The sequence below is a fragment of the Petaurus breviceps genome, unplaced genomic scaffold (genome assembly GCF_028583685.1).
Source record: "Petaurus breviceps papuanus isolate PSGF00001 unplaced genomic scaffold, PetGlider_PUasm1.0 175, whole genome shotgun sequence".
NCBI classification, from domain to species: Eukaryota; Metazoa; Chordata; class Mammalia; order Diprotodontia; family Petauridae; genus Petaurus; species Petaurus breviceps.
In genome coordinates, this window is record NW_027185764.1 from 52708666 (window position 1) to 52732773 (window position 24108).

The following is a 24108-nucleotide window of genomic DNA, read 5'->3' on the forward strand; positions in this document are numbered from 1 at the left end:
CTGATCTGAATTTCTTACAGGCAATTGATTGTTTTGGATTTTTTTTTAAAGACTGTGAATCAGGCCCTAGGTCTTCCCTTTGGGGGAAAAAATAGCTGGGGTCATCACCATACCAGACTTCCCTGTTCACTCTGTCATTCATTCAGTTTAAGACCAGAAACAACTGGACTTTGTCAGAACAGAGCTTCCTGTTGTTGTCTCCCATTAGCAATGATGTTTGGCTTTCCAGCTGCCTTTTGGGGAGATAATGCACATGCCACTCCCTCAAGTGTCTCTGAGAGGCCTGGGCTGGCTCTGCACTTCATCAGAAAGAAGAAAAAACAAACACTGTAAATTGATAACTTGGAAAACAGGTGGGCATCATCTCACCACCCAAGAGAACGGATTTAAGAGGAAACTTGTTTATGGGATGAGGTTTTTTAAAGGTGACCTGGATAGTTTAGCAAGATATAAGCAAACAGTTCTTTCTGGGATTGTATTAGTTCTCAAGGACTAATCAGTTGCAGAGTCAAGTTAAAGATGGCACCTGGCTGACTGTAACCTGACCTTGAAGAGACTCGTTGTCTAGCTTCCCCTCCCCCCTACAAATCATGCCTGGAATCTTCTTCACAATAAACCCTCTCCACCAAAACAAAAACTGTTTTCTACATTCATATAATCCTGCAGCCACAAGGTCATCTCACATTTCATTTCCCAAACTGGAAAATGGATCTCCTTGGTGTCTCCACAGCAGTCAGAAAACACCAGCCTTGTATTTTATCCTGTGTGATTCACATGAGAATGTTTTCCTGATGTGTCATGTCCATCAGGGATATCGACTTGTGGTTCCTGTTGCAGAAACATCTCGTTTTGGGTGGGAATCACATGCATATTCATGTTTAACCCAGGCTACAAAAGAAAGCACTTGTTTCCAAGCATGCACATGTATCTGATGGAAAGGAAGAATGGGAAGGGATGCACTTCAGGGATTTTCCTCCCTTATTGCCAACACAGATCTATTCTATCAAGATGGGTCTTTTCCCTCCTGTATCCAACATCTGGTTTTGAGAATTTGGAAAGCATTTGTTCAATATGGTTCACATAATTACTTAATATTTATGGACGTATACTACACATACACCTAAAGCATACAGAAAATGCACAACCCTTTATTGGCCCATAAAAGTATTAATAAAAAGAAGAATGAACAGACTCTTTCCTAACTCATAGCACTAAATAGAATCCCAAATTTGTTCTGTTCATTTCCCTGCTTTTGGTGGGATTAACTGAGCCACCTTAGGCAGATTCAAAATAATTCCAGGTTTTCACTGAATAGACACAAAAACACAGACAAGCTGCTGTTTCCTCAAGCTTGAAATGTAACTTCCATAGTAGCGGAAGCAGGGTGTCCCTTTGATTTTAGATCATCAGAAAACATGAAGTGCAGTGAGCTTTGCCTTTTGCCAACTCCTTTTAGGTTATCACTCTAGCATAGGATTTCCCTAAATTCCCTGTTGTGGGGTACCATTCCACCAGAGCAGCAATCTCCTCACTAGAAGCAGCGAGGCTGTGGGATCTAGTAGAAAATCCACTGGATGTAGAGTCAGAAGCCCTGGGTTCTAGTCTCAACTTTGTCTTAAACTAACTATTGACTATAGATGAATCACTCCCACTATCAGAGTGTCAGTTTCCTAATTTATAAAATAAAAATAATCATTTTGGCACTGCCTAGTTGGATCAAAATGAGATCACATATGTAAAGTATTTAATAAGCCTCTCAAAACAATAAAAACATCAACCATTACTGCGATTTTTTTTAAACAAGATACATTATTATATTGATGTAGGGAACTCTCCTCTACCAATATATATACCAATAGATCAGCAACTGTGCTATAATTCATAGTTTTATGGAGTTCCCTGGGACACTGAGCTGTAATAGAACTTCTCTAGGGTCACTCACCCAGAGGGCAGATTTGACCTATCAGAGGCAGTCACTGTCACCTGTTAGAGGCAGGATTTTGAACTCTGGTCTTCTTGACTAAAGCAAACTCTGACAAATACACTGTGCTGCCTCTATACACATACACATGCTTTTAGGAGAGAAGCTGGAAGCTCTACAGGACCCACCCCTAGCAGTGAACAGGAAATTAACTGAGTACTAACTGGCAGAGACTACATTCCCTTTGAGACCAGCAGGAAGCTGGTATGGTGTACAACATGATAACATTGCCAGGAGATACTGGTGGTCCCACAGTATTGAATTGCCCCCTCTACGTACACCCCCTGGCCGCATGTTCCCTCTAGGTGTTCTCCTCCATGTATGTAACCTTGCCACATATTCTGTAGAGGTGTCCACTCTTCCCACTTATGACATGTTTATTTGTGGGCAAGTGCATTTCTTACTTGTTTTCAAGAAAATGTCCAATGACTACTTTTCCCACTATATGTCATTAAATGCCTTTACTGTGAACTAATTTCAACCTCTGGCTAAATAATAAAAGTAAGTATATTGGTGGGGGTTTATGACATGCATACATATATAGACATAGATATTATATATATGTAGACATATAGAGATATATTACAGATATGTAGATATTATATGCATAGATGTAGACATATGGTATAGATATTATATGTATAGATACAGACATATGGAGATATATTATAGATCTATAAATATAGATATTATATGTATAGATATAGACATAGAGATAGATTATAGATCTATAAATATAGATATTGTATGTATAGATGTAGACATATAGAGATATGGTATAGATATATAGATATATGCATAGATATAGAGATATAGAGCTATAAATATAGATATTATATGTATAGATATAGAGATAATATCTAGAGATATAGATCTATAAATATAGATATATGTATAGATGTAGACATATAGAGATATGGTATAGATATATAGATATTATATGATTGGATATAGACATATAGAGATGTGTTATAGATCTATAAATATAGATATTATGTGTATAGATGTAGACATATAAAGATATGTTATAGATATAGATCCACAGAGTACCTTGAATCTAGAGTATTTTGCCAGAAGGAATCAGCATGTGTGTGTGTGTGTGTGTGTGTGTGTGTGTGTGTGTGAAGTGTATAAATAAACAGAAGAAAATCAGTACCTGAAATTCCAGCATAGTTTTCCCCATGTTTGATTCCAGCATGTAGTGATAGGCTCCTATGCTGGTGCTTGGGTCATCAGCATCATTTATAGTGCCCTTGGGAAAAAGCATGAGAAGGAAAGATTACTCACTGATTTTTGTTGCACAATGAGTTCTCCTTCACCATGTCTTGTGACATTAACCCCAGAGAAACACAATAGGCTTGATAATAAACCACCCCAAGACTAGTTCAGTGGTTGACTTTGGATAAGATTCTTAATCTCTCCATTTTAGGATGGAAAAGTTTTTTGACTGAGTTTTTCATCAGAATGAAAGTCCATTGGAAGGTTGTTTGGTATAGTAGAGAGAGAGTCTTGGAGTCCTGGTTCTGTAGTCATGGACCTTGGTCCAAATGAGATAAAGCTTGTAAAAACACAGTGCAGTACCTGGCACATAAAAGGTGCTCAGTAAACACTTGTTCCCTTCCCTTCCCCTTCCCCTATATTATGCCTCTGATGTTTGCTACCTTGGTTGAATAACTCAATCTCCTTGTTCTTCAGTTTTCTTTTCTGTAAAAAGAGAGAACTGGACTAGGTGACCTCTGAGATCCCTTCTAATTTCAGACCCACAAGTTATATAATAATAGAAATCACTTACAAATTGATTTTTACTTGTAACGGCTTCCCTCCCATCCCACTTTTATATTGTTGCCTTATAAATGCCTTCTTAGCTGTCTGCTAACATGACCGTCTGAATGATGGCAGTGTCCTGGGCACTGCTAGGAGAGAGCATGAAGTTGATCTATGAAAAATTGTACAGTTGTAAGAACCGTCCATACTTTATGCTCATGATTCGTGACTGAGGCTTTCTATAATACTCTGCTGTTTGGCATGGATGTGGCTCTTGGCTTGTATTTCCTTCACGCTTGGATTATTTAAACCTCAGGAAACTAGGTGGATAGGTAAAGGGTAGAAACTGAATTCCTTCAAACATAGATGGGGGAAAATAAGCTCTGAAAAAAGCCTGTGGGCTAAGTGGATCTAGCAAGAATTAGGCCCTTTAATAAAGACCATCCAGTAATGAATGGTCAGGAATTCCTCTGAAGGTCAGCAATGGTGGCTTTGTGGGACTGAACAAACAAAACAGCTGCATCAGGTAGCAGCAAATTCATAGCTTTTGAATGCAATAACATTAACATACTGCTACTGAAATATTTATGCTGGCTTTTAAATATCCCAGAGGAAATATACCCAGAGGTCTGCAAAGCTTATACTTTTTTACCTTTAAAATTTCCATTAAAAAATGATAAATTACCTTTACACCCAGAAATCCCCTAACACTCTCCCTACCCTGAGGGTAAATTCCACACCTAAAGAAACCAAGCTCCATTTTCCTGACTTTGCTGCTCAAAGGTATTCATGTGAAATTCAACAAACTCAGAAATCAAGCCCTCCTTTCATCCAGGGTCAGATAGAGAAGTCTCTCAGGCATCTCTTTGCAGGTGCAACTCCTCTCCTGCCCCTAATTTTCATTCTTTTTCATCTTTTATAAGTGATAAGAGCATTTTTGATCAAAACAGCATAGGTTACCAGGGGTTGGGAACCCATGGCCTTCTAGGGCCTTCTAGGTTCTTGGGTAAAGCCTTTTGACTGAGTCCAAATTTTAAAAGGATTTGTTCTGTTTAGTTTAGATTTAGTCAAAGGGTCTCATTTGAGGACCTGGAGGGCCACATGTGTCTTAGAGGCCACAGGTTCCCCACCCCTGAGCCACTAGACATAGGTTCCTAAAATGGGCAATGCTGACCCCATGGGGGCACTGGAACAATGGAGGGGGCAGTAGTTGCCTTGGTTGCAATTGCGGGGGGGGGGCACCAAATAAAAGTAAGGGGGTAGTGGATGTATAAGGAAAAAAGAGAAGAAAATTTTGAAAAGTTGTTTGTACATGTTTCATCTGTTGTGTAACAGAATTAAACTCATAGAGATCATATTACTTTCCAAATAAACACAAAATGCAAGTTATAACCCATCAGTGGTCAAGTCAGCAGACAGGTCTGAACAAGTAAGTGTTGGCAGGCAAGCATGTCAGCATTGTCAAGAAGTCTAGCATGCATCAGCAGAAATATGTAATGACTTGTTTACAATATGATCCTCTACAGTTACATGATGCAATATTGTGTCATCAAAATTTCAATACAGGAAAAAAAACATAAATTTACAATAAATTATTAAATTTAAGATGTCATTTAATATATTTTTTGAAATGAGGCAAATTTCAAAAAAACTTTTAAAGAGTTAAAGAAAGTAGATTTCCAGGGGAGTACTGAGCAATTTTTTTTTAAGGGGGAAGTAAGCTAAACAATTTTGGGAACCTCTTGCCTAGGATAATTCTAGAAATAGTTTAATTTCATGCCACATGTGTAAGCAGCAATTGATTTCAGTATGACAGAATCATTTCAGTTAGCCTAAGGGCAAGTTTGGAGATTGCCTAATTCAACCCCCTCACTTTACAAATGAAGAAACTGAGATACGGAGAAGTGGAGTGTTCTATCTAAGGGCATATAGATAAGGAGCAGTACCCAGATTTAAACTGACATCTTCAGATTCCAAATGTAGAGCTCTGAGGAAGGACTAGGGTAATGAAGGGGGAAAGAGGTGTGTGAATGACCATCAACAGACAATAATCCATAAGTACATTGACTATTTCAGATCACTAGTTTATTTTTTAAGGTTTAGGGTATTGAAGAAGTCATTAACAAAATAGGTCTTATGGCGTTAGAAGAATTAACACCTCTTTAAAAGTTCAGAGAGTTAGTTGGTTTCTCATAGGTAAGATCTGGGCTGTGAATGGGGGGCAAAAACTATCAGCGTTCACTTAAAGACTGAGAAACTCTCCCGGAGAGATGAACTCTTTTCCCCTAAGATGGGAGCTAGCACCTGATCTCTGTTTTCTTGACTTCTAGCCCACTGTTTTTTCCCCTATCAGGCTTCAGTGAAATAAGAAAGGTCAAGTGCATGTGGACCTTAAAGAAAAACCTACTTAGAAACTTGTCTGATAACCCCAAAACATCCCACCATTTTCACTGCTGCCAGTTTCTCACCCCTTGTAGGTAGTAGCACTTACGCTTGTGGAGGCAATGGCTTCCTGAACGCTTTCTATAATGAACTCCTTAGTGATCCTTCTAGAGGGCAGCTCATTGAAGAGGGAATTGATCAGGGCCACTTTGGCTGCATCCCGTCTGGCCTCTGCTCTGCTGAGGCAGCACTGGACAATATGTTGAAAAAACAGAAAAAAGGAGTTACCAAGGCCAACCATGTTCTCATTCATTTGCTGTTGTTGTTTAGAGGGCCTTTTCTTACATATGGAGTGACTAGATGGTGCAGCAGAGTGCTGGGCCTAGAGTGAGGAAGACCTGAGCTCAAATCTGGCCTCAGGTACTTCCTAGCTGTGTGACTTTGGGCAAGTCACTTACCCTGTTTCCCCGGTTTCCTCATCTGAAAAATGAACTGGAGAAGGAAATGACAAACCACTCCAGTATCTTTACCAAGAAAACCCTAAATGGGGTCACACAGAGTAGGAGACATGGCTGAAATAACAACAAAATTCTTACACGTTTTTACTATTCCCATAGAGATGGTCCTCAATTTACTATCAGTTCCTGACCACAGGAACAAGTTTCATGTCTGTAGATTCCTGTCATCTACAAACAACTTCAATGTCTTGTAGAAATTAAAAAAAAATACAGTACTTTCTCCTTAATACCCTCTCCTCTAGGTTTTAGTGACACTGCTCTCCCCTGCTTCTCCTCTTAACTGTCTGACCCTCCTCAGTCTCCTTTGCTGGATCTTCATCTGGGTCATGCCCACTAACCATGAGTGTCCCACAGTTCTCTTTCCTGGGCCTTCTTCTCCTCTTCTTCTATACTATTTCACTTGGTGATCTCAGCACCTCCAATGGATTCAATGATCACATCTCTTTTGATGGCACTCAGGTCTACTTATCCGGTCCTAACTTGTTCACTGACCACCAGTTTTGAATCTCCAATTTTCTTTTGGATTCCTTGAACTGGGTAGACACATAGACATCTTAAACTCAACATGTCCAAAATCTAACTTCCCCCTGAACTGTTCCTTCTTCCTAATTTCCCTATTACTGTTGAGCGCACCAATGTTCTCCTAGTCACTCAGACTCACAACTTAGCTGTTGTCCACATCTATATCCTCTCTGTCACCATCCCCTCCCATATCCAATCCGTTACCAGGTCCTGGAACCTTTGTAATATTTCCTGAATATGCTCCCTGCTCTCCTGACATTGCCACTACTCTGGTACAGGGCCTTATCGCTTCACACCTGGACTATTGCAGTCACCTTCTGGTTGGTCTGCCAGACTCAAGTTTCTCCCCACTCCACTTCATCCTCCACTCAGCTGTCAAAGTGATCTTCCTAAAGGTCAAATATGACTGTGTCTCTCAATAAACTCCAACGGCTCCCTATTACCTGCAAGATCAAATATAAAACCCACTATTTTGCATTCAAAATCCTTCATAATCTGTCCCTCTCACCTTTCCAGTTTACTTACACCTTATACACACCTTTCTATGTACTCTTTGATTGATGACAGTAGTCTGTCTCCTTGCTGTCTCTGGACATCTTGGACCTGGATTTTCACTAGCTGTTCCATATGTGTACAAAGCACTCTTCCTCAGTTCCACCTGCTGGCCTCCCTGGCTTCATTCAAGTCCTTTCTTAAATCTCCCCTGCTACAGGAAGCTTTTCCTGATTTCCCTTAATTTTAGTGCCTTCTCTCTATTGATCATTTGTAGTTTGTCTTGTATCTAGCCTGTATGCACATAGTTGTGTGCATGGGGTCTGCCCCATTACATTTGAGAGAAGGGATTCTTTTGCTTTCCTTTGTATCTCCTGCACTTAGCACTGTTGCTGGCACACAGTAGGTACTTAGTAAATATTGAATAATTATAATCCCTGCTAGAAGTAGAAGCCTGAGGCTATTGGCTGCTTGAGGTCTGATGTTCTGCCCTGCAGTAGGGCTAAAGTACACACTGTTTCTGCAGTACTTCCAGCACTAATACAGTGAGCCCCAGAGAACAGAGGTATACCAGGCTGCCTAAGGGCTTTGGGGGAAGGAACTGGCTTACAAGCCATTCTGGGAAAATGAAGCAGGTCAGAGGTTCCTGCAGACCGCCATTGGGATAAGGGCCATGAGTAGCTGCTGCATTTTCAGCCTGGGCAAGACAGAGAGACCCCATTAAAAAAAAAAGAGAGAGAGCAATTAGCATGGGAGGGGTTTTAACTGACTCTTAACAAGAAGAGACAGTTCCTTTATCCTTTAAAATTGAAAACATGATTAGAGTTCAAAAAAATGTATGTAGAAAATTTTGCTGCATTTCCACAGATGTGGATTGACATGTTCAGCCACTCCCTAAAGTCTGCCTAGGAAAGTTATAGGCCTATAGCCAATTACCCAGTGACAATTTATAGCTGTCTCAGACTTTCATAGCACTGAGATAAAGGACCAGGCAGGTATCTGCACCGCTTTGTGTTGTGAGCATTTTGGTGCACTAGGGGCTCAGTTATACTCAGAGGTCCCACTCCTGCAGCTCAGGGATCTCAGACTATGCTAAAAACACATGGACTAGCTCTTAAATGATATTTTAAAATTGATCCTGAAGGAAAGAATAAATAAACATCCTTTTTACTTTTCATCTGTGCCGTTCTTTCTTTTATTCTCTAGCTTTTCTAATTAAAAAAAGTTCCATTTCCATTCATTGGAATATAGCATTCTATATTCCAATAGCATTATGGTGCAAGAATGTTTGAAAATACAATACCTGCGTCCCTGGTGAACAATTGTACAGACTGCGCAGTGAATGATATCGAGTTCCATTTGCCATTCTTTGTTTTCTTTTTAATAGGGTGCTAATTTTCCGAATGTTTTGCTAGTATTAAAAGATAACCACAAAAGAAGTTCATTTTGAAATGCATTTGGCTTTGCTGAGCATAAAATAGAACATTTGGGGTTGCAGGATGGCAGGCTCTCATGGAACTTTATAACTTTTCATCTAAATAATGCCAATTTAAACCATCTTTGGGAGAAAGAGAACTAGTAAACACCACATTGATAAAAGAAGTTCTCTCTTTTAAGTAAAACCAGTTAAGTATCAGATCAAAGAGCAGGCATACATTTACAACCGAATGGGATTGCTTTAGAGATCAAAGGACTATATATCTGAAAGGACAGAATGGGCCTTATACTCAGAGAACATTAAAAGGAACCATGAAAACTTAAAAATATCAAGATTTTTAAAAAGTCCTATGTCTCTACTTATTGTTCCAATTTATTAAATCTTCTTTTAATATGGGGGAGAGAATGCTCTAATTAATAAGCACATAAAATAAAACAAATTCTGTATCATCAAAGGACTTTCTTTTGCTATTGTAGTTCTGAAACACAACTACACTTCAAAAAGTCTGTGTAAAATTCACCAGTTCCTTCCTTCAACATTTTTGGGATCAAGGTAAAAGACAGTATCTGCATTTTTTTCCTTGAAAGATCTTTCTCTTCCTTAGGGAATTATCCTTCTACTTCTGTTCCCAAATCATTAAAAACCTAGTATTAGACAAGAAAGTAAATGTTTTTTGCTATCTTCCCAGTGAAATATTATATTTATAATGCCCAAGCCTAAGTGGATAGAGCCAAAAGGACAGGAATTGTTAACTTTATTAAGCTAACCACTAACCAATCAGCCAGAGTGACAATTTTTTAAAACAATGAAATGTGATAAAAACATTTCTCATGGTGAGATTTTTTCACTTGCAAAATGAAAGGATAAGACCCTATGTTCCCCAAGGTCCTTCCAGCTCTGACATTCCTTGATTCTAAGGAAGAGTTCTGTGTTGATGTCAGCACTGGTCAGCTTCAGCTTTAAGAATGGGTAAAGTGAGAAAGAAATAACATTTTTTCAAAACAGTTCCCAAAACACCAATATCCTGCCAAGGGAGTTGGGCTTTCCAGGTATATATCACATTAATAATTTTTTTAGTAGACACCAAAATAAGAGAGGTTTGTAAACTATTCTGTATATGATGACCATTCATTAACAAAACTAGCTTCTATCTTTCACATTACACGAAAGTACAAAGCTAAAATGTTTAACCCACAACACTGTTTTATTAGCACTATCCATTCACTGATTTCTAGTTTACAATTCTATAATTTCCAACTGGCAAGCTGACCTCCACCAAGTATTTATCAGACTTTTCAGGGGATTCCGTTCATTGTTAGTTTATAAACCATAAGAGTCATTTCAGAGGCTCCTAGCTTTCAATACCATCAATCTCTTAGCCTGAGACTGACTTGTGAAAAATAAATCTATGTGGACTCTTCTATGAAAGAAGCTCATCAATAACAAGAAAGTATGGTGTAGTGAAATGAATACTGACTTTGGAGTCACGAGAGCTGAGTTCAGTTCTCACTTCCGCCACCTTGTGACCTTGGAAAAGTTAAGGAAACGTTCTATGCCTCAGTTTCCTCATCTGTAAAATGAGAAGGTTGTACAAGATGGCCTTTAAAGTTCTTTCTGGCTTTAAATAATTTTTATGATTTCTATTTCCTTTCCTATGTTCCTATCACCATTTTTAAGCCCATCGGTGAGGGACAGCACAGCCTAACATTGGGCACAGAGAAGTTACAAAGTGTGGGCAAAGGGGCGGCCAGGTAGCACAGCAAGTAAGAGCACCGGCTCCAGTGTTGAGAAGACCTGGAGATCGAATCCTGGGCTCGGACACTTAGCACCCACCCAGAAACACCTGGCCGTGTAACCTTGAGCAAGTTACTTAACCCCAATTGCTTAGGGGCGGCCAGGTGGCTCAGCGAGTAAGAGCACCGGCTCCAGTGTTGGGACAACCTGGAGATCGAATCCCGGGCTCAGACACTCAGCACCACACCCAGAAATAACTGGCCGTGTAACCTTGAGCAAGTTACTTAACCCTGATTGCTTAAAAAAAAAAAAAGTGTGGGCAAAGTTGCAGAGAGAATTTGTACATCCCCTCTAGACAGGGCAAAAGACTCCATAGTGCAGTCCAATCTATCCACCTACCTTTTATTTCCCCCTTTTCCAACCCTTCCTGCTACCCTTTCCATAGTGCCACCAGTCTCCCACCAAAAGTCTCATCTCACCTTGGGCATGAATAGTGGTAGAGTTGAGTGGTTGAAAAGGAGATGGGGAGGGTAAGTAGTAAAAACTAAGTATCCGATGGAGGGTAGGGAGGAGTTTTCTGTTACTGTGTATCTCATCTGCTTATACTGGGAAAGAGGAGTTCTCTTCGAGTCATACCACTGTCCTAAGCATGATCCTTGGAGTCTGAGGCCCTGGGTTCAAATCCCAACTCTATCATTTATTACTTGATCTTGGACAATTCACTTGACATCTGGGCCACAGTTTCATCATGTGTAAAATGGGGGTGGGGAATGAACTAAGATCTTTCCAACTCTAAATCTATGTTCCTTCTCATTTTTCATGGAGTAGAAAGGAAGGTGAATAGAGAGCTGTGAGGATCAATATTGTCAGCTACCATAAAAAGGTAGGGAATAATGAGAAAATAAGCAAAACAGAGAATAATATCTCTCTTCTTGCTTGTGGAATGATCTTTTTGCTTTGAAGGAAAATCAAAGATAGTGAGATCTCATGCTCAGAAATTCTGCCAGACAACAAATCATCATGCCTGACACTTTTGATAAAATTTTGGGCCACAGTGGATCACTACTGGAGAAATGCTGCTCTAATCGGTTCCATACTGCCTCTTATTTGTTGCAGGAGCGTGCTGAGAAAATATTACATCTTACTCCAGATCTCATCCCAAAGGACAAAAGGGAACAAAAGTGAAGTGTGTTTCTACTTAGCTACTCAACTCCACAAAAATTACTAAGCACCTTGGAAACTGAGGAGATGCCCATCAATTGGGGAATGCCTAAGCAAGTTGTGTGGGGTATGATGGTAACGGAATACTACTGTGCTGTAAGAAATGGTGAGCTGGTTGATTTTAGAAAAACATGGAAAGACTCTCAGGAAAAAGTGAAAAGTGAAGTGAGCAGAACCTAGAGAATGTTGTATACAGTAATAGCAATACTGTTCAAAGAATAATTGTGAATTGCAAAGTTATTCTGAGTACTATAAATTCTCAAATCACCTATAAAGGACCTATGAATGAAAATGCTATCCATCTCCAGAAAAAGAACTGATAAATAGAAGTATGCATAGTATGGTTTTATGTATATTTATAAATCTGCATCAAATGGTGGCCTTTTCTAGTGTAGGATGGGGAGGGAGTGAGGAAGATAGTTTGGAACTTAAAATGTAAGGAAAAAAATTAATTAAATTAAATTTTTTTAAAAGAAAAAAATTGAGCACCTACTGTGGGCAAGGTGTTAGAGACAAAAATACAATAAAGAAACTGTTCCTTCCCCTGAGAAATTTATATTTTCCTTAGGGGAGATACAGATTCAAAGCTAAATAAATACAAGAGAAGAAAACAGTAATAACTAGGGACAGAAGGATAAAGGGGTTTAGGAAAAGCTCCTGGAACTGGGTTGCTTTGACTCTTGAGGAAAGACCAGGGTTTTAAGGAGTTCTGGAAGAGAGAGGGAAACATATTTCAGGCTTGGAGGACACCTCTGATTAAAGATACAAATCATCATCTACTCTGTCAGAATGTAGAGTGAATGAAAAGGAGTAATATATTTCTATTACTTCACTTAAGAAGGCCATTTGAAATCAGATTATAGGGGGCTTTTGTTGACAGGCTGAAGGGCTTGTATTTATCCAGTAGTCAACAACTGAAAATTTTTGAGTGAGGTAGCAGCATGATTAGACCTGAATCTTAAGAATATTGTTGTTGGGGTACCTAGGTGGCGCAGTGAGTAAAAGCACTGGCCCCAGAGTTGGGAGGACCTGAGTTTGGTTCCAGCCTCAGACACTTAACACAAAAAACTAGCGGTGTAACCTTGGGCAAGTTACTTAGCCCCAATTGCCCTCCAAAAGGCAAAAACAAAACAAAACAAAGAATATTGTTGTTGCTCAGTCATTCAGTCATGGCCAGCTCTTTGCGACCTCATGGACCATAGCACACCAAGCCTTTCTGTCCTTTGCTATCTCTCAAAATCTCTCCGAGCTCATGTTTATTGTTTCCAAGACACTCCCCATCCATCTCATCTTCTGCCATCCCCTTCTCCTTCTGCCGTCAATCTTTCCCAACATCAGTGTCTTTTCCAATGAGTTCTGTCTTCTCATTATGTGGCCAAAGTATTTAAGTTTCAGCTTTAATATTTGATCTTCCCGTGAATAGTCTGAATTAATTTCTTTAAGTACTGACTGATTTGATCTCCTTGAAGTCCAAGGGACTCACAAAAGTCTTCTCCAGCACCATAATTTGAAAGCACCAGTTTTGTGGTGCTCAGCTTTCCTTATAGTTCAACTCTCAAGAATGTTATTATTAAGAATATGATTTTGGAAGAAATTGGGGAATTTCTCAACCTGGTTTCCTGGAGAGCCCAGAGAGAATCTCAACCTCCAACTAGATTCCCTGCCTAGGGGTTGAATAACTTGAAATGCCAAAGTGAAAAGAAAAGTATTTAACAAGCAAAGGAAGACTGCTCACTGATAGCAACTCCAGCTTCCCAGGGCACAGGCTTGCCTTTATACTTATTCACATTTGCTTAAAGTACACAGCTAACCAGAAACATTCTGCACCCATTTAAGAATGAAAATTAACACCTTTCTCAGGAAATAAATGTAGAGAAAGGGGAAAATCAATTAAAGGGAAAAGGGTAGTTTCTGGGAAAATATTTGCCATGTAGCTGGTAAGGTTTTTTTTTTTATTGGAATAAGAAAACAATCCCCATTCAAGGGCAGGAAAGAAGAGGAGGTGACCAAATATTTTTACAATTGTTAAAGACATCTGCTTGATCTAAGACAATGAGGTTGAGGTAACTATTTGTATGTAGGGGGACAGACAGTGAAAAGGCATAGTCAGTGTATGAAGTATTGTGTTCCAAAGCTTCAAGTATCTCTTATCTAAGGACAACAGATGTTTTTTCCCACCTTGGACGGAATCATCTACTTTACTGTGTCCTTACATGGTGTGTTTTATTTTTCTTCCAGGAGCTATTACAGATTGGAGAGGGGAGAGACTAGAAGCTGAAGGACCATTTAAAAGGCTTTCTATCCAGGCACCCAAAGGCCTGAATAGATCATTGGTAACACTGGAAAAAAACAGTGTCAGTGGAGTAGTAGGGTCAGAAGACAATAAGAGGTTGATAGTAGAAACAGCTATTATAGATACCACATTGTCTTAGGAGTTTGGCTGTGAAAAGGAAGAGAGATATAGGCTGATTATTTGAAGAGATGACAGGGTCAAGAGATGATTCTTTTTTTAAGGAGGGCAGAGACCTCAGTACATTTATAGGCAGGGAGGAAGTTAGTCAACAAGCATTTATTGTTAACTTGTACTGTATGGCAGGTTCTGTGCTAATCTCTATAAATACAAAGAAAAACAAAAGAAAAAACATTAAAATGAGGGGGATAGCATGCACTTAACTATATGCATACAAGACATATATATTGTATGTAGGGGGACAGACAGTGAAAAGGCACAGTTAGTATATAAAGTATTGTGTTCCAAAGAAAAGTAAGGAGGTCAGTATCACTGGACTGCCGAGTACATGGAAGGAATAAAGTATGAGAGGCTGGAAAAGTAGGAAGGGGTCAAGTTCTGAAGGGTTTTAAAGTCAAAAAGAGAATTTTATATTTGATCCAGAAGGTAATAGGGAACCACTAGAGTTGCTTGAGTAGGGAGGTGATATGGTGAGACCTGTGTTTTAGGAAGGTCAATTTGACAGCTGAGTGGAGGATAGACTGGAGTATGGAGACACCTGAAGAAGGGAGATCAGCTAGGAAGGCTGGGATAGTGTGAGTTGAGTGCACCTGCACTAGGGGAGTGGCAGAGTCAGAAGAGGGAAAGAAGAACATATGAAAGATGTGATAGAGTTAGAAATTTACAGTGCTTTGGGGTGGCTAGGTGGTGCAGGGAGTAGAGCACCAGCCCTGGAGTCAGGAGAACCTGAGTTCAAAACTGGCCTCAGACACTTAACACTTACTAGCCGTGTGACCTTGGGCAAGTCACTTAACCCCAACTGCCCTCCAAAAAAAAGCAAAAACAACAACAAAAAAGAAATTTATAGTGCTTGACAACTGATCAGATATGAGAAGTGAGAGAGAACAAGGAATCAAAGATAACACCAAGGTTGGGAACCTAGAGAACTGGGAAGATGATGATGTCCCCGCTAATAACAGGGAATTTGGGAAGAAGATAAAAGAGTAAGGTCTTGAGGAAATGATAACGAATTCTCTTTTGGATGTATTAAGTTTTAGATGCCCATGGAATATCCATTTTGAGATGGTGTTGTTTTTTTTTAGAGTGGGGTAAGTAGGGCAATTGGGGTTGTGACTTGCCCAAAGTCACACAACTAGTTTTTGTGTTAGGTGTTTGAGGCCAGATTTGAACTCAGGTCCTCCTGACTCCAGGGCCAGTGCTCTATTCACTGCACCACCTAGCCAGCTTCTCCCCCTCCCCCATTTTGAGATGTTAAAAAGGCAGTGTGTGATATGAGACCTGAGCTCAGGAGAAAGATTAGGACGGGATATATAAATTTGACAATCACTTGTACAGATGATAATTGAACCCAAGGGGATCTGATGAGGTAACCTAGGCAGATAATACATTGGAAAGAGAGAAGAGGGTCCAGAACTGAGAATAGGGGGATGCCCACAATTAGTGGTTGTGACCTGGATGAAGATCCAGCAAAGAAGATGGAGAAGGAGCTGTCAGCAATGTCACAAAAAACCCAGAGAGGAGAAAATATCTAGTATAAGACTATGATTGAAAGTGCCAGAGGACACAGGGAGCTCAAGAAGAGTGAGGACTGAGAAAAGACCATTCGATTTGCCAGTTAAGAAATCACTGGTAACTTAGGAGAGAGTAGTTTCAGTTGACTGATGGAGATAGAAACCAGATTGTAGAGAGTTTAAAAGTTAGTGAAAAGAAAAGAAGGAGAGGCACTCAGTATAGACAGTTATCACAAGGAGTTTAGCCTAGAAGGGTGCAAAAGAGATAGGAATGTAGGGAGCAGGAATAGTCAGATCAAGTGAGAGTTCTTGAGGGTAAGTGAGAGCATGTTTGCAGGCAGCATGGAAGGAACCAGGAGTTAGCCTTTGATGCTGAGAGAGATAAGATGACAATCAGCTGGGACGACTAGATGAGTCAAGATACAGGGCACAAATTGAGGGGTTTGCCTTGACAAGGATCAGGGCCAGGATGACGAGGACAAGGGAATGAGGAAATAGTGGGCAAAAGATATATGATTGATATCAACTGAGAAGAGGATAAGAGGGAGATCTCAGGGAATGAATGAATGAAAAGAAAACCCACTTATTAAGCACTTAGCATGTGCTAAATACCATATGCAGTAGAGAATACTAATATAAAATCAAAGATGGTTCCTGCTCTCCAGAACTTACATTCTAATGGAGAGGAGGGTGGAGAACACATATTGGAGACTTGTGTCCAGAAATACATTGGTCTGGAAAATTACAGAGATGATATTGATAAACTCTTTCCAGGAGCAAAGTCATAGTCAATTTGGTTATGTTTCCATAACTAGAAAAGGGAGAAAATGGTGAAAGGGGATATGTGTGAAACAGCTTGACAGTTGATAAGAAGTCTTGGGATTGAAGTGAAGCATGGCTGAAGCCTGGGTCTAGAAGTAGTCTGCAAATGATTCAACCATTATGAAGACAACTGGAGCTTCAGATCAGGAGCTCTGGGCATGAGAAGTGAGATCCTCCAGGGCATGGTTTCTGCACTAGGAAGAATGATATCTGGTGAAGAGGAATCTGAGGAGTGAAGAAAGAATGAAGATGAGAAGAGACAAAGATACATGTAAAAGGGGCAGGAGATAGGAGGTGATGTAATTAAGAGCATAAGTTATCCTGGGCAAATACTTCCAAATCATCATAAGACAATGGTGACATCCACTGCTGAAAGGTAGAAAGAAAGGCTAGTTTAGGGGATTTGAGGAGAGAAGATAGAGGGTGGTCAAGGATATATTGGCTTTTGGGGGGAACCAGGCTTCCAGGTATGTAAGGTTATGGGGAAAGTGTGAGAGGAAGTCTAGAACAAAGGGGAGCTAGTTAATTATAGAATTATAGAAGAGGAAGGCAGCAAAGATTGGGAGTTCAGATGTTAAAGGGCAGAGTTAGCTGGGATTAAGAGTGAAGGGTGGGGGCGGCCAGGCAGCACTGCAAGTAGGAGCACCGGCCCCAGAGTCAGGATGACCTGGGATCGAATCAGGGCTCAGACACTTAGCACCCACCCAGAAACACCTGGCTGTGTAACCTTGAGCAAGTTACTTAACCCCAATTGCTTAAAAAAAAAAAAGTGAAGGGTGGTAGCAAGAGAAGGAAGTTTCATCTTAGCAGACAGAACTTCACTTTGTACTTTGATAAATTTAAAATGATAATACACCATCCATGGATCATTTTGTGAGTTATTTGGAGAAGCTGTGTGAACCACTCTTGGAGTTAAGAGTATCTGGTTTTAAGTCTTGCCTCTGACTCATACTATCTGAGGGATGATGGGCAGGCTAGTCATTTAACTTCTCATTGAGCCAGGCAACCCTGTAAGATCAGAACGTAGGTTCCTTGCAAGTAGGGCTATTTTATTCTTTGTATTTGTATCCTCAGAGCCTAGCACAATACCTGGAACATAACTGGTGCTTAATAAATATTTGATTGATTAATGAGTACCAGGGATTATCTACATCTACTAATCTACAAGTATTTACTAAGTCCCTATGTATTGAGGGCTGGGGATACAAATAAGAAAAAAAGGAAAGATAGTTCCTGCCCACAAGGAACTTATAATCTAATGGGAAAAGACAACACACAAAAAGAAGCTGGAAAAAGGTAGGGGAGGGGAGTAAAATCAGGCAGAGCTGCTGATGGAAAGTGGAATGAGCTAGAAGTCCAACTTCTGTCCAAAACAAAGGAAGATTTGGGGAGGAGTTTAATACTCCATCCTCTAGCACTCCAATTAGGAGGGAAGAGGCTGAGGGAGATGGGAAGGTGTTGAATAGCCAAGGTGATGAGACTGGAAATGATGAGCTTATCCTGGGATGAGCACCTTGTTTTGTGGAGTTGAAGCCAAGAAGAGCAGTAGATGGAGAATGGAGTGAACTGAAAGTCCAATTTCTGCTCACTATAAAAGAGGAATACAGAGACAAGTACATATAAAATATATATACCAAATAAATACAAGGTATCTTAGGAGGGATTCAGTAAAAGCCTGATGTAGGAGGTAGTGCTTAAGGCGAAGGAAGCTAGGGATTCTAAGGTGGAGGGGAGGAGGGAGTATATCCTCAGCATTCAGGCCAGCCAGTACCGACCCGACGCAGTGAAGAATAGTAAGGACAGTTTGGCTGAATCAGTGTTTGAAGGAGGGTAATGTATAATAAAACTGGAAAGATAAGTTGGAGCCAGATCATAAAAGGCTTTAAATGCCAAGAGGAAGACTTTGTCTGTGATCCTAGAGGTAATAAGGAATTCATCAAGGAGGGAGCTGACCTTGTTTTTCTTGGGCTTTTGGAATATCACTTTGGCAGCTCTGAGGCGGACGGCAGATGAGAGGAGAGACTCTTGGCAGGGCCACAAAACTGGAGTCTGTTGCAATGGATCAAGTGAGAGATGATGAGGACTGAACTAAGGTGGTGGCTTTGTGATTGGAGAGAAGGCAAAAAATATGGGAAGTGCTGAGTCAAAAACGACTCCAAAGCTGTAAACTGCTACGTGACTGGAAGGACAGTTTTCCCTTTGACACAAATAAGGAGATTTACAAGTGGTGGGTTTGAAGGGAAAGATAAGGAATTCAGCTTTGGAAATATTGAGTTTGGGATGTTTACAGGATATCTAGTTCAAAATATCTGATGGGGAATTGGTGATTCAGGACTAGAGTTCAGGAGGGTGACTAGGACTGGATATATAGAAATGGAGTCATCTCCATAGGGATGATAATTAAGCCCATTTGAGCTGATGAAGTGAAGTCACTCAGAGAAGTATAGGGAGAGGAAAAAAGGAGGGCCTGGCATAGATTCTTGGGGAACACAAACAGGTGTTGGGAAATCACAGGTTCAGACAAAAAAACGCAAATTTGAAATAAAATAGTAGTCGAGAATGTTTTGAATGCTCATATCTACCAATAATATTATTTGAATTTATTATTTGATATGGACAAAAGGTTATAAATATCTTAGGGGTAAAGTGATATTTTCATAAGTAATCCAAAATAATTTTATTTATGAATTATAATAATGGTTTTAATCTTTATGTAATTTCATTCCTATAGTAAGTTTTCCACTGATATCTTTCTAATGTGCTTCTGGTCATATCTAAAAGGAGCAGAGAGGACTGAGGGAAGGAAATGACATGCTGGACAGATGATTTTATTCAGAGTAGTAAATTTTCAGCTTTACCATGACTTTTGATCCTTGAAGAGGCATGTAAGAAAGAGAATATGGAAACTAGAGAAAAAAAGATAATTCATTTTTCTGAGAAACACAGGATAGGGCAGGAGTCGGGTGTTAAAGGGACATGCTCTGACATGGGGCACTGTAATCCCCTGCTTCCTACCTTCTATCCTGGAACTCTTAAAGATTACTGCCTTATTGCCATGGATGATAGTAATCAAAAACTAAGAAATGACACCCCTCCTCCAACCCAAATGAGAGCTTATGGTCCCACTGAACCTGACCCTGTCAGATTTCCAACCAAAAAAGCAGGTGGACCTAATACGTTGACTACCTTGACTGTCAATCTTGCAGTTCTCGTCCTATTTTAATTGTTCTGGATAGACAGACAGGCAGACAATGAGGCCACAGATATAGTATATAGAAACAGAGCGGGCTTCAAACCCATGAAGACCTGGGTATAAGCATTGCCTCTGAGACACTGGCCCAGTAATCCTAAGCAATTCTCTCTAGGCAAGAGAAGGTGCCAACCTGCATTGACAATGGAAATTTGCTCTCCAATGAAATACCAATATATGAATGACAGACAAACATAAACCATTTATTAAGGACTTACTTATATGCCAAGCACTTGCTAAAGATAGACACAGAATCAAGCAAGACAGTCTCTGCCCTCAAGAAACTTACATTCTAATAGATGAAGACAACACATAAAGGGGACTTGGAAAAGGGGGAAAGGGCCCACGTGTGGCATGGTATGGAAATAGTTGAGAAGAGACATGGACTCTTGGTTCTGGGCAAGATGAGTTAACATTTATCAGAACCCAACATTCATGGAGTAGTTAAGGTTCCAAAGGGTGGGGAATGAGGAGATTAAGGAAGATAACCAGAATGTTGATAGAGCAGTACAGAGAAAGACAGGAAAAGTTGATGACTGACAATATCCTGACCTGTGGGGTCAGACATAGAAGAAAGAGTGAATTTTTCCCTTCAGGAGATAGAAACACTTTAGTGTCCTGTAGGAAGATTGAAGCAGGAGAGTTTGCCCTTTAAAAAAAAAGAGAGAGAGACTACTGTCAACTGGATAGAAAAAAGCCTCCTGATTTCCCTATAGAAGAGTGAAAAGTGCAAAAATTATCTCTTGACCCATAACTGTAGAAAACATGAGCCTTTTAAAAGAAGCCCAAGCAAGGTAAGAGCTGGAGAAATTGGCATTGGAGACGCTGAGACTTTTTAATACTTTTTGTTTTAGCTTTGGGCATTGGCAAAAAGCTGCTACAAGGTCCTGAGGCATAGAATCTGGCTTTAGGGGTCCTAGACAGAGCTATAAGGAAGCTCTGAGGCCATCTGATCCAGCTCCCTCAGTTTGGCTGCAATTTACTGAGGCTGGTCATTAACTGAGAGTGTCTATCCAGTAGTATAATTTGGCTTTGTATCTTATTTATATTTGATGCATTTATATATGCAAGTTCACTCTTAACACACTATATCTAAGAAACCTTATGCCAATAGAGTTCAAGTTTCAGCAATTTCTACTGAGATGAAAAGACTGGGCACTATTGTCTGAAGATCAGGCTAGTTAAGTTGATATCCATCAGGGTAGCTAAGTGGCACAGTGAATAGAGCACTGGCCCTGGAGTCAGGAGGATTTGAGTTCAAATCCAGCCTCAGACACAACACAAAACTAGCCAAGTGACCTTGGGCACGTCATTTAACCCCAATTGCCCTACCTTCCCCCCTCCAAAAAGCAAAAAAAAAAAAAATTAAATTGAGATCCATCACCTGAGGCCCAGAGGGCTGACCAATGAATGATAACTGATTTGACCACAGAAATCCATCAACAAAATTTATGATGGCAGATTTATTTATTTTATTTATTAATACTACATCAACAAAGTCATAGATCTTTGAAGCACTAAAGTATATCGTGTAACTGGAAAGAGTTTATTTTTGAGTAAAGGATAACCCCTATCTAATCTAATTATAATAATAGTATTTACATAGGGTTTCAAGGTTTGAAAGGCACTTTGTGTGTGTTAGCTCATTTAATCCTTACAACAGCCCTGTGAGATTGGTGCTATTATTATCCCTATTTTTGCAAATGGTGAAATTGAGACATAGAGAAGTTAATGATTTGCTCATGGTCATATAACTTATTAGTAGGATATCTTTTGATCATTTAATAAAATCTGCACATTCTACAATAACTCATATTTTTATGATTTATAATTTTATGATTTATAAATTTATACCATTGTATAAATTTAATTAGTGAATTGAACTCTTTACCAAATTATGGTTCCAGGAACAAACTGAATCTATTTTCTCAGGACCTTGATAATCTCAGCCTTGATAATCATGGAAGGACACATCATGAGCAAGCCAGCCAATTGATAAAATTCTTTTGGCTATGGCAATCCATAAAACAAAGGTAAAATAAAAATGGACTTCACTCTTAATCAGCCTCTTTCATCTTGCAGAAAAGAGACAGAAAGTGCTCAGAATCATAGTTTTTCTATTGTTAATGAACTTTAAAGAAAAAAATGGGGGCTAGTCATGTGGTAAGAATGTGACATGAGAGGTGGCCTTCTAGAATGCTTTGTTGGCACCCTCTTGATACTAGGAGAAATCTAAGAAAGCCTCTAATATGTTGGGTGTACCTCCTCCCCTACTTTGAGTAGTGACATTTTGGGAAGACACAAACCAGAGTCCACAGTCTGAGTAGACATGGATGCTTTGTGATAGAAACTCCTGAACTGATGAGATCACAGATCTATTTGAACAATTTAGGAAATATCAAAAAGGGAAGAGGTTAAAATTTGTAAACTATAGTGAACTGGACCTCAATTCACCCCTTCACCTCAAATAATAAAGGGACAATTATTGAATATCTAGAAAGAGAAGCAGTGATCACAAAGACCTGTATATTTTAATCAAAAACAGGTCATAGCAGACTAACCTTATTTCTTCTTTTTTTAACAGTGGTATTAGACCTGTACATTGGTCATGGTATGCCTATATTTCAGCAAAGCCTCTTATGTTATTCTTTTGGACAAGACAGATGTGAGCTAAATGAGTATAGTTAGAACTGGTAAAATGGCAGAACCCAAAGTTAACTACTTTTACATCCTATGAAACAAAGGACAGAGTCATAGTATGGAGGATGGCTAGATCGCTAATGATTTTATACTAATTTGGAAGGAGGGCTCTAATAAAAGGCAATGGCAGCTATCACTGGCCTTGACCTGTTTACCATGTAAGGTGTATCTGTATTGATTGTTATCAATAATAACTTAAATAAAGGCATAGATGATATGTTTAGCAAATTTTCCAATGACATCTACCCGGTAGGTTGGTGAATATGTTTTATGAAAATGGCTTACTCCTAAAACTGTCAATTGGTTAAAACGCTGGGCCAAATTTAGTAAGATAAAATTCAAAAAGAGACATCTAAAGTTGTGCAGTTGGTTTAAAAAATACTTCAGAAGTAAAAGACTTATGAGGCATGAGGAGAAATCAGCTTAATGTAACTCATAAGTGAAAAATAAGGCAGGCTTCATTAAAAGAAAAATAGGATCCAGAACAAGGGAGGGAATAGTTCTACTTACTCTAACTGGTGAGATAACATCTGGAATATTGTACAGCCACTCACAGGTTTGCAAAGTGCTTTACAAATATTATTACATTTTATCTTCACAACAACTTTGGAAGGTAGATGATATTATCATCCTCATTTTACAGATAAGAAAACTGAGTTGGATACAAGTTAAAAAGAGTCACCTATCTTTCGGGTATTTCAGGGATTTGAACTCAGACTTTTCTGACTCCAAGTATAATTGTCTATTCACTTTTCCACCTGTATATGACCATTTGGGAAAAGTCTGTCATTACAGATCCTTATGATAACAATAACAGGGAATAAGAGATTTCGTTTACATGGAAAGCTCAAAGCTAAAGATTAATTTCTTGCTGACCACAATTGAAGACAAATGTGTTTGGATGAGAGTTCCCAATAGCAAATTCTATTCTAGGGAACTGCTAACACTAGGTAGGAGGAAGAGAGGGAGGAAGTGACAGGGAAAAGAGGCCAAATAACTCTGTGTTATAAGAGATCAGAATTCTTTTAGGTCTCTTTGAGGGGAGGTCAGTCATTCCAGTAGTCAGGTAGGTTTTTCTCCCATTCCAGAGAGTCAGCCTATCCATCAAATGGACTCTACTCCTGGCTCTGGTCAATGTTTCCAACACCTCACTTTCATCTTGAGAGCAGAGATTTCAACACAAGGAATGGCACAATCCAGAGCACGTTGCTAATTGTAGCCTTTTCAATTCTTTAAGACCTTGACCACTTTTCAGCAAGAATATCTGCATGTTTTCCAGTTTCCCTAATACTGGGACAGTAGC

At 39.5% G+C, this 24108-nt stretch overlaps 1 protein-coding gene across 3 annotated transcripts in view; it reads right to left on the reverse strand.

The window, feature by feature from the left end:
• The window catches only part of LIX1 (limb and CNS expressed 1), a 66743-nt gene that overhangs the window by 11818 nt on the left and 30817 nt on the right, over positions 1-24108 (reverse strand). The window contains exons 3-5 of one of the 3 annotated variants that reach the window (XM_069085157.1): positions 8963-9070; positions 6237-6377; positions 3138-3233 (exon numbers count right to left, since the gene is read on the reverse strand). In XM_069085157.1, the coding sequence (XP_068941258.1) occupies positions 3138-3233; positions 6237-6377; positions 8963-9070 (345 nt within the window). The remainder of the gene's footprint in view (positions 1-3137; positions 3234-6236; positions 6378-8962; positions 9071-24108) is intronic. The other 2 variants (XM_069085158.1, XM_069085159.1) reach the window with 2 other exon arrangements.